Genomic DNA, 11,302 nt, shown 5'->3' with positions numbered 1-11,302 from the left:
TTAAAAAAAAAAAAAGACAAGTGAGAGGCCTGACATGCATTAAACATAGGGGAAGAGAAGGAATAGGAGTTCACCAAGTGTAAAATGAAGATAAGATTAGGAAGCCAGACAAGGATAGTGGGCGGACTTGGGAGGACTGGGAAGCGAATGCGATCAGGGTGTATTATGTGATATCTCCAAGTAATAAAAACATTATGTTAAAAAATCATCACCACATTCTAGTTGTGGTATGGACACCCCTCCCCATCATGCACTCACACACATGATGCAGACACAAACAGGTTTTTAAAAAGTGCAGTAATGGTTGCAAATCTAGGTTCAGAGCGCTACCTAGTGTTAAACTGCCAGAGGTGATTGCCGGCTCAGACAGAACCAGAGACTGGTAAAGTTCTGGGATTCTGCTGTTCCTACTTTGCTGCCCTCTGGCACATGGGGAGTTAAATTGCTGAAAGATGGAGCTACTCTATTAGGATCCATTGGAGTGCCACGAGTCCTGGGTTCAGTTCTCAGTACCTCAAAACAAAACCATTCCAAAACACAAACTGCGTCGGGAAGGAAAACAAGATGTCCCTGTGGTTGTCACAAACAATAAAGACCACAATGACTGCATGGAAAACTCCACAGCCATATTTGGAATTTTATTCTAAAGAATGGGAAGCCCTTGGAAAAACAAGTGTATCTCACCCTTACTCAAAAAGTCGAAAATCTAAACTGTGTTGAATACATTAAAACGATTTAGAGATGTTCACATGAAGAATTCCAGATTTGTCTTCATCAGTGAATTTTTACAAATATTTAAGAAATGATACCTGCCATGCTTAAAGGCATGAGTAGAAAAAGGCGTAACTTTCTTCCACTTTTTTTTTTTAAAGAATTGTCTTTATTTTTATTTTTAATTCTGGATAGGCGTGTGTGTCTGCATGTGGATGTGAGCTACCTGACTGCCCAGCCATCTCTCCAGCCCTCTTCTTGGTTGGTTTTGAGACAAATCATCCCACCTCAGCCTCCCGTGTACTGATATTACAGGCAGGCATTATTCGGCCCAGCGATGCTTCTTCTGTCTTCTCCCTTACCTCGTGCCTTCTTTGTGGCTGAGGATCAAACCCAGGGCTCCACCTGTGCCAGGCAATCACTGTGGCATCACTGAGATGCATTCTTAGAGCCTTGCATCACTCACTTTAGGAAGGTTATACCCTTCCTTAATACACAATTTGACAATGTCCTTACCAGAAAGTAAAGTCATACCCCAGTTTCTCTCATCAACATAAGACCCAATAAAACATTAGGAATGAAATTCATCCATAGATACAGGTCACAACATTTAATGGCTCCTTTGGAGAACCTAGATTCCATTCCCAGCATCCACATGGAAATTCAGAAACATCTGTAACTCCTGTTCCAGGGTATCCAACTGTAGGACCTAAAACCATAACAGGAAGTTTGGTAAGGTGTGCCCAGAGACTCAATGGGCACACACCTGAGCCTTAGGTGACTCCCAGCTCCCTGCCAGACTCCTGACTTATATTTAAGTAAAAGTTGTTTTAAATTAAAGAAAAAATGTGGCAGAAATAGTCTTCCTCATGGAAGAGTACAACAGTTAGTTATTTAATATAAAGCAGTCAGCCCGGAAAAGATACATACAAATACCGTTATACAGATTGAGTAGGTTGTAATTAGAAATATATATATATATATATATATGCATGTATAAATATTCCTGTAACAATAATCAATGAAAAAGAAGCCATGGGGGTGGGGTGGGGGTGGGGTACTGAGCCATGAGACTGCTCTTCCAGAGGTCCTAAATTCACTTCCCAGCAACCACATGGTAGCTCGTAACCAACTATAATGAAGTCTGGCATCCTCTTCTAGCATGCAGACACATATGTAGGCAAAACACTGTACATAATAAATAAATCTTAAAGGAGGGAAGAAAGAGAAATCAATCAATCAATCAATCAATCATGAATTTGAAAGAGCAAGGAGGGGTATATGGGATGGCTTGGAGGAGTAAAATGGAGAAATGATGTAACTATATTATAATCTCAAAAAATAATAAAAAAAAAGGTAAAAAGGAAGTAGATCTTCCTACTTCAAATGGTTTAATGAAGAAAAAAAATCCATCAAGGCCTTTTGGGTTTTAGTTATTTCAGATGTAGTCAAGTTGCCAATCAAGAACAGCCATCATAATGTGTTATTAGTTTAGCAAGGCCAATGGAGTGGAATAAATTTGCCTTGGGCCCTAAAAGTCCTTGTACTTCCCCGAGAGGCCTTGATACCGAGTACTTAGGCAATTAAACGGGTCAACTTACCACAGTGAAATTTTGTTCCTCTGTAGAGGTAGGGGCTCAGTTTTATTTGTGGCTTACTAAAGAAGAGTGTATAAAAGTACAGCTATAGATAAAGCTCAGGGGAGTATATACCCAGCAGTCCCAGCCTTTGGGTTAGAGCCCCAGAGGGCAGAAGACCAGGCTATGTATTCTGAGGTTCCGGCAGTTTACTGACTCAGTCTGTGCCCACTTTTGGTTGTGGCATCCTGACACGAAGCAGCATCATTTTCTTAACCAGCCAGGTGAAATTAGGGCTACAGACTATATAATCTGTTGACAATGGATAAACTTTTCACTGTAGCATGAGAGCTATCTGTGTACACAATATGTGTAGGCAGGGTGATTTAAGACCCATAATTTACAAAAACAAGCAACTGGTCCACCTTCCTTTGCTCTGAGGTTCAGAGCAGGAGGTGTGTAAAGGTAGCACAGTTGGGGTGCAGGAACCAGGGTTCTTTCCATCACCTCATCTTGCCCTGGTTCTTGATAGTGGGGATTAAAATTCCATTTAGGACCTGCCAGAGCGTTGTGACACCCACTTGAAACTCCAGGACTGGACGGGAAGCAGAGGCAGGAGAATTTGAGGCCTGCCTAGCCTACATAGGGAGATCTGTCTAGTCAAACTAAACCAGACCAGAATAAGCCAGTGAAGGAGGCAGGAAAGCAGAGGTGGAGGTGGGGAGTGATAGAAATAGGCTTCTGCTTAAATTATTCTCTCCAGGTGAGGAATTGCTTTAGGTCTTTTTTTTTTTTTTTTAAATTTGAGTACACTGTAGCTGTCTTCAGACACACCAGAAGAGGGCATCAGATCCCATTACAGATGGTTGGGAGCCACCATGTGGTTGTTGGGAATTGAATTCAGGACCTCTGGAAGAGCAGGCAGTGCTCTTAACCGCTGAGCCATCTCTCCAGCTGCTTTAGGTCTTTGAGAAGCAACAATTACTGCTTTTATTCACTAGGTAGGGAAATAACACTTTCATTACAGGTTAGTTACTCTCTCCAGTTATTTGTTGTCTGACTGCCATACTCTAAGGGCTGACTGCAGAGTCAACCCATGTCTTTTCAGAAGTCTTACTCTTTTACTCTGCGGCCTGCAACAACACGCTCTTGCTTCGAATTGCGGCCAGGATTCTTAACTCAAGCTTGTTGGAAACATCTCTCAATTTCTACCTGGGCATAAACTGTCTCCCTTCAACACCTTTGCACTTTTTGGGTGGCAGGAGAGCCACGTTATAGCACCGCTGTTTACCACATGTAGTCCTAGAAAGGTCATTCTACCTCCAGTGGTTTTGGTGTTTCCACAGGATTTTGTTGCGTCAATGGGCCCTAGGTAAGCCTTGTGCACAGTGGCATGCCGTGCTGCTTTTTTTTTTTTTTTCTAAACTAACACATGGCAGTAGAAAGAGAATGGTGGGCCTGGGGCCGCTCCTCCAAGTATTCGGCCGCACCCGGCCAATGAAGCCCAACACCATGACGCCAGGGGTGGAGAGTTCAGTTCGAGAGCTGTTTGGGTCTCCTGGGCTCTTTCTGCCTTCGTATATAACCTTATCCTCTCCCTAGACCACAGTCCGCTGTTGACCGCGGGCGTTGCTCCGTGCAAGGGCGCGGCCGGTGGGGTAACCATAGAGTAGCACTCGCAGGCAGAGCGGCCAGAAAACCCGGGCGCCTCTGTGCCGCGCTTCCGGCAGCGCTGCATTGCCCCGGGCGCTGCAGCGTACGCAGTTTCCATGGGGACTGAACATGGCGCCGCGAGGTGAGACTCTGGAGGTGTGTGTCTCTGCCCCTTATATCCCACTGGTACCTGCCAGGCCCCTCTCCAGAGCTCTACCTAATCCTCCATTTCTAAAAGTTGGGGTCTTACTCTTCACTTGTCCGAATTGGGCTTGGGTTGCTCAGACCACCCCGAGTGGCTGCATGGATACTCGGATACTGTACTCTTAAAAATTCCAGGCTGGCCCTGCTCTGGGATGGCCCAGTTACGAATCCTCCGGCCTTGGACAGAATTAAGCAAATTTCTGTGCTCCAATGTCCTCTTCAGTAGTGACAGGGTTGAATATCTGAGGTGCCTCTCGGCTGTGATTATAGCTTAATTGTCAGAGAAGTCGACCTTAAAGTGATTCCTGGGAAAGGAGGTTGAAGGCAGTTCCCTTCACATCAACACTCTTAGCAACCAGAAGTTTCTCCCTCATTCACAATAACCTTGTGTTTTCTACAGATTACACAGAATCATTACACAGAACGGGGCAGAGCTCCAGCTGCCCTGTCCATTCTTTGTGTTGCTTTTTTTTTTTTTTTCCCAGATAAAAGATTGTCCTCAACCCCTCTGGAAATCCTGTTCTTTCTGAATGGGTGGTACTATGCTACCTATTTCCTGCTGGAGCTCCTTATTTTCCTGTACAAAGGTAAGGCTGGGCCTAACTGGCCTGCTTCAGCAGCCCTTTTCTACTTTAGCCTACTCCAAGAACCTTCTATCTTCTGGCCCCTGCAGCATCTCCACTGCAAGGCAGAAGTCTCTCCAACTAGTGGCTTTGGAATGATCAAGTAGGAAGTCTTTCAGCAAGTCTTGAACTTGAGAAATGTGGGCTTCCCCATCCCTCTTTACTGAAATATTCAGATCTGTGTACCGTTATAATTCAGTCATTTGGGAGTCAGGACTTCTAGACTTAAAGCCTGTGGCTGTAACAATCTATACCTTGCTAACTGATTCATGAGAAGTTAAGACTAGTATCCTTGTCCCTGGATGTGTGGCAGCCTTGTGGGGATGTGGGGGCTGTTTACATACTCTGGCTTTTACACTTGTAGGTCTCCTGCTGCCATACCCAACAGCCAACCTAGTCCTAGATGTGGTGATGCTGCTCCTTTATCTTGGCATTGAAGTAATACGATTGTTTTTTGGTGAGTGTTGTTCAGAAAATATTTCCATTGCTTATGAGACATGCTGGAGCCTGAAACTTGATAACCTAGGCTCACTATCAGAGATTGGGTCTGTGTAATGTATACCATTGATTGCTTCCTCCCTAAGGCTTCAAGCTGCTGCTTTGTATTTTAGGTCAAGATTTACCTGTGTGTTTCTAAGTGAGGCTAGAACTGGCAGTAGCATTTGATCTTAGCTCATTCCTTTCCAGTTGCCTGACTACTACAAGAGTGCCTGCTTCTTCTCCTTGCTTTGTTTGAGAGAGTAAAGCAGTACATTCCTAAAGAACTCTAAGGTTCCCTCCACTTCTCTAAACAAGGATTCCTCTAGAAGCTTTTAAACACCAGAGACACAGAGCAAAACTGCTGATTACTTAGAACATATCATCCCAGTGTTAAGATACAAACCCAAGGGAGAAAAATGGTAAGGGACACTAAGAGTCAGTTCACATATAGAAGACCAAAAACCTTGCTAAGGTGAGCATGGTGGCACATGCCTTTAATCCCAGTACCCACTGACAGAGGCAAGAGGATGGCTATGTGTTCCTAGACATAGTGAGTTCCAGACCAGACAGGGATGTATAAGGAGATCCTAGCTCAAAACAAACAAACAAACAAACAAACAAACAAACAAACAAAAAAACCTGCCAATGTGATCAAACTTAGTAAAGAAAAGCAACAAAAACAAGGGAAAAAAAAGCAAAGAAAAACATGGTAACATTTTTTTCTTTTATATATTGGCAATAGTAAGAAAGATTTATACAGTACAGAATCCATATTTGGCTTTTAGAATACATATTTTTTAATTAAAACATTGTTTTATGTCTATGGATACTTTGCCTGTATGTATGCCTGTATAGTACGTGTATGTCTGGTACCCACAGAGGTCAGAAGAAGGTCTTGGGCTAGAGATGGCTCAGAGGTTTAAAAGGACTTTTAAACCTCCTGCTTTTGCAGGAGGACCCCAGTTTAGTTCCCAGCATTCACATTAGATAACTTACAACTGTCTAATTCCAATTCCAGAGGATCCAATGTTGTCTTCTGGGCTTTGTGGGCACATACAAGCACAAGTAAGAATTAAAAGTTATTTAGAGAGAGAGAGAGAGAGAGAGAGAGAGAGAGATAGAGAGAGAGAGAGAGAGAGAGAGGCGTCAGATCCTCTGGAACTGAAGTTACAGAGTGCTGAGCTGCCATTGAGTAAACCTGGTCCTCAGGAAATCAGCAAGTGCTCTTGACCACCCAGTGCTCCTTCTCTGTAGCCCTAAAGAACAGACATTTTTAATGCACTTAAATTATTTTCCATATGAATTGAAGTTTTAACGTACATATACATTTACATACACACATGTATATTATAGCTATACATATTTTACTTTGTTTATAAATTATGTGTATACATGTGGATATAAACATACATGTGTATACACACAGATACGCAGTTTGGTTTTGGTGTTTTGAAGCAAGGAGACCAGGATGAACTTGAATTCTCAATTCTGACCTTAGCCTCGTGCATGCTGGGATTATAAATGTGTACTTCTATGCCTGGCTCATATGTTGCTTTTTTTGTCTTTTTTCTTTTTTGAAACAGGGCCTCTTTGTGTAGCCTTGGCTGTCTTGGAACTCTCAATATAGACTAGGCTGGCCTCAAACTCAAGAGATTTTAACTGTCTCTGCCTCAAACATTTTTTTCTTGATACAGAATCCCATTGTTCCTGGATAGAGTCAGAATGAAAGCAGGGCCTCTGGAGTAAATGACTTTAATCATGTAATGCCCTGAAACCTCAAAGTTTTAGTTCAGTGGGACTTAAATTTTAAATAATATTCCCTGCTAGAGAGATGGCTCAGTGGTTAAGAGCACTGGCTACTTTTCCAGAAATCCAGAGTTCAAAGCCCAGCTTCACATGGTGGCTCACATTCCTCTGCAACTCCAGTTCCAGAGAATATGATTTGTTCTGTCACAGGCACCAGGCCAGGCACACACACAGTGCATACTCATACACAGAAAATAAGCAATAAATTAATAAAATATTTAAATATGATATTCCCACTGAGAGTAATTTTTCTCTGTTCCGTCCATCTGTCACACCAGACACTTTCTGAGGCCAGGAAGAGCAGTCACTATTGGCGGTGACCATGGGGCTGTTTTTTTTTTAGGTACAAAGGGAAACCTCTGCCAGCGAAAGATGCCCCTTGGCATCAGTGTGGCCCTGACCTTCCCTTCTGCCATGATGGCTTCCTATTACCTGCTGCTGCAGACCTACGTGCTCCGCCTAGAAGCTATTATGAACAGTATCTTGCTCTTCTTTTGTGGCTCAGAGCTGCTGCTTGAGATGCTCACGCTGGCCACTTTCTCCAGGTATAACTGCTGAGGGCTGGATTCCCCACCCAGATATGGCTTTTTGAAGGCCTAGAAGATGTAGAAAACTGAATTTAAGGGGGTGTCTATGGGGATGCTTTTCTTACTTCAGTAGATAGAAAGGTTCTGTGTAGTTCTACTTCTGTATACTCACCTCTGTGTATACACAAATGATCAGGAGTTGTGTAGAGCAGAGGCTGATGTCAAGTGTCTTCATAACTTTCCACCTTATTATATATTGGAGAGTCTTTCACTTGAACCCAAAGCTCTTCAATTTGGTTAGAGCAGCTAGCCAGTTTGCTTCAGGAAACCCATTTCCCCATCTATAGATGCTGGTCCTCATGCTTGGGTTGCAAGTACTTTACCCACTGAACCATCTTCCCAGTCCCCAAAGCTTCCTTCCTAAGGAAGATAGTCTTCTGGTTCTGTGGAATCAAGAGGCTTCTAAAATGCAGAGTCCAAGCTATCAGTTGTTAGACACTGGTCTTATTTTTTTTAATGTCCAGTGGTGTTTGACCTGCCTGTATGAGTCAGATCCACTGGAACTCGAGTTACAGACACTTGTGAGCTGTCATGTGATGCTGGGAATTGAACCCAGGTCCTCTGGAAGAGTAGCCGATGCCCTTAACTGCCTGGTCATCTCTCTAGACCTACTCACTGGTCTTTTAACAGTTTCTTTCTTTTTGCCTTTAGTATGGACAGGATCTGAAGTACAAGAATTCCAGTTGGTAGCCCATCAGGTCACAACCCATATCCGTCTGGTACTTCAGCCACACTTGTGAAAAGTGGTAGGTCGAGCTGACCTGGGAAAGGTTTGTGTGGTTTTTCCTCAGCACAGACATTTGGGCATTGAGCACCTACCTGAGGCCAGTGGCACCATCTTTAAACCGGGATGGATCATCAGCAGGAGACTCTTTCCTTTTGTTGAAGGGGCAAGGCTGTCCCCATCTTGGTGTTTCTAACAGCTTCCTAATGACTTCAAGTTCTCTTTTGTGGTCATTATGGCCAGAGAGAGCTCCTTGTGTGGCCCATCTAGTTTTGTCTGGCTTCCAGCAGAACCTGAGCCACAGTACCCTGTACGTAACACATCTGCCCTACATGACCATGCAAAGAAAGCCTCATAATGGTGGGCTCTTAAGCGGATTCCAATGTGTGTTCCCCGTACCCTCCTCCTCATCCTGCTCAAGGAGATGGTGATCTAGAACCCATTTAGTAGTTCACAGTAGTATTTTTCTAATTCTGATCATGAAGCAAACACAAATTTTTTAAATAAAAAGTATTTTCTGGTATGGGGCTGGTTGTCTTTTCCCTAAGATGCCTCTTTTTTTTTTTTTTCTGACTTAAAAGTGTTATTCATATTATGTTTTATTAGGTTAAGGTTTTGTCTACAGAGCTGTTTGTGGCCATGGGACCGAGGAGGGCCTTACAGCCTCTGGATTATTAGTTACAGGTGGTTAAAAACTCTCCTGTGTGCTGGGAATGTAACCAGAGTTCTCTGAGAACAGTAATTGCTTTTGCAGCTGAGTTCCCACAAACTGAATCTTTACAAATAAAGTCTTCATTTTCTTTTCCTTCTCTGATGAGTAAACATTTGTGTTTGATTTCTCCTTTGCTTTGGGCCTGGTCATCTGTTCTGCTCAGTCCAATGTAGACAGGTCTCCAAAGAAACTTGGTTGGGCTGTGCTTAGGGCCAGCACCTAAATTGAATCTCAGTTTCTAAGTCATCAGAAAAACAAACATACAAGAACATTAACAGGGTAGATGTCAGGCAGATTGTCCCAGGCTCTAGTGCTGCCATTGCCCCACCTGCCATTTTAAATTATTACAGCTGTTTTCAATCCTGAGCCACCATGCCATCTCCTCCCAGATTCAATGTACATCCCTCAGCAATACTATAGTCTAACCAGAAGTCATTGATAAAAACATTGGTTGTGGCTGTTGGAAGACAGGGGTAGGTCATAGTTGTCCAGCTAATAAAATTGCTTTAGGAGTTTGAGTGAGGGCTCCAAGAAAACACTGTGCAGAAGCCAGGGAGTGGAATGCTTCAGCCACCAAGTGGGGATGTGATAACACCACTGACTTCTACCCCAAGGTCTCAGAGACCTCAGAAGCATAAAGTGTAATGTAATCCAGGACCTATGGAGGACAGCCAGTGTGTGTGTGTGTGTGTGTGTGTGTGTGTGTGTGTGTGTGTGTGTGTGTGCAGCATTCTCCACAGAGAGGTTCCTGCAGAGGGCATCCTCACACATGACCTCCAGGCCATACTTATCAGCAGCTGATAGCACACCAGTAGCCATGGAATGGCTGTGGTGTGGTGCCTTCTCTGTGTAAATGAAGCACATCATCTCGAAGACTTGGGGATCCAGGTCATGGATCTCAATACAGTTAGGCTCTTCTGCATTTCATGTTCAAACATGGCTTTGAAAACTGGAGTGAGCTACTAGGATGGCCTTGTAAGCCCTGAATTCATGGCCAGCTACCAACAGGCAGCAGTCTGCGAAGAGGGAACTCTCCCACAGCTCCCCTAGGTCATCTACCAACATGTGCCTTGGATCCTTGATTGCAGGTGTCATGTTTTGTCCAGGCATGCTGAAGAAGGTTCCTACTATGCTTACCTTGCAGAAGAGGGTGAGCTGATCCTCAGGAAGAAGCCAATGTCGATGAGAAAGGAGGAAATTTCAAAGAATGAACTTTTTGAATCCCCAGTGTTGGTTTTGCTGAAAGCTTACAAACTTAGAGAGTTCTTCATACTTAGATGTTTCTCTCCTGGGCATTTGTGATCCAGAACTGGAACGTTGCCCAAACTGGGCTCTCTGGACAGTGGAGCAGCATCAGGTAAACTGACAGGTAATCATGTAATCTTGCTTTCTTCATCAATACTATTTGGTGCTTTCAAACACCATGCCACTTGGTCATTGACCTCTAATGAGAACACTGGGTTTGCAATGTTTTTTGAAATTCCATCCACGCAAAATGCATAGTTGCTAATGGTCCATTTGTAGCAGAGTTTCTGAACACAGATATGTGTATAGCCACAGTTCTTGACTTCCAGGTCCCCTGACATTTCTGCTGGAGGTAGTTTGGAGGTTGATTTAGTCCATGAGGTTTGAAGTTTCAGGTGTTCTTCAGTATATGCCAGAATTCTGAGAAGTAGGTTCTAATGTCAGGGAAGAAATGGGCTTGCTGGTAAGATGAGAGCAAGCAGAAAAAGACAAAGCTTCCTTCTTCTATGTGTTTATATAGACCTCATAGTCTGCATCCTCCACTGGTGAGTTCTATCCTCTTCAGACTTGGAACTACCATGCTTCCTCTGTTGGTCAGGTTCAGAGGCTCAGTCTATCATCATCAAGGTAGGAGCACAGCAGCGTCTAGGCAGGCATGGTGCAGGCAGAGCCCTATGATGCCTCCCTAGGTTTCATCTTTTCTAAGTGAGGGCAGAGGCTACCCCAATAGTGTTCTGAGGCTGTGTTTAGTGTTAAGTAAGCTGTGACACAAAGACTCCTGGGGTATCTCACAAACCCTTTCCTCATGCCCAAGTTGCAGCCCAAATCCCAAAGGCACTGCCATTTTGTCTTCTTCAGTTCTTTGACAAAAGACTGTAAATGTGCTGTCTCTGCAAGTCTCCTTGTGTCTAGATTCTTTTCAGACTATATGTAATTAGAAATTGAAAAGTGTATTCTAAACCTAACCAAGATCTTCAAAG

At 43.6% G+C, this 11,302-nt stretch overlaps 1 protein-coding gene across 2 annotated transcripts; it reads left to right on the top strand.

The window, feature by feature from the left end:
- Window positions 1-4,050: 4,050 nt before the first annotated feature.
- Tmem216 (transmembrane protein 216) lies at window positions 4,051-9,176 on the top strand. Of its 2 annotated transcripts, none has more exons than XM_087574784.1 (5): window positions 4,051-4,097; window positions 4,631-4,732; window positions 5,133-5,225; window positions 7,398-7,599; window positions 8,293-8,888. In XM_087574784.1, the coding sequence occupies exons 3-5, from the start codon at window positions 5,180-5,182 to the stop codon at window positions 8,306-8,308; spliced, it is 264 nt and encodes an 87-aa protein (XP_087430910.1). In that variant the 5' UTR covers window positions 4,051-4,097; window positions 4,631-4,732; window positions 5,133-5,179; the 3' UTR covers window positions 8,309-8,888. The 2 variants fall into 2 exon arrangements, with proteins under 2 accessions (XP_087430910.1, NP_001257968.1); NM_001271039.1 differs by having other exon boundaries at window positions 4,055-4,083; window positions 8,293-9,176.
- Window positions 9,177-11,302: the final 2,126 nt, after the last annotated feature.

Source organism: Rattus norvegicus, chromosome 1, assembly GCF_021556685.1.
Source record: "Rattus norvegicus strain SHRSP/BbbUtx chromosome 1, alternate assembly SHRSP_T2T, whole genome shotgun sequence".
NCBI lineage: Eukaryota > Metazoa > Chordata > Mammalia > Rodentia > Muridae > Rattus > Rattus norvegicus.
This window is presented reverse-complemented; position numbering and strand designations above follow the sequence as displayed.

What these genes read in the sequence shown, in the direction of transcription:
- Tmem216 (NM_001271039.1), top strand. An exon ending in CCTTATTTTCCTGTACAAAG is followed by an intron (nt 4,733 to 5,132) that starts GTAAGGCTGGGC and finishes TTACACTTGTAG; the next exon opens with GTCTCCTGCTGCCATACCCA. An exon ending in AGTAATACGATTGTTTTTTG is followed by an intron (nt 5,226 to 7,397) that starts GTGAGTGTTGTT and finishes TTTTTTTTTTAG; the next exon opens with GTACAAAGGGAAACCTCTGC.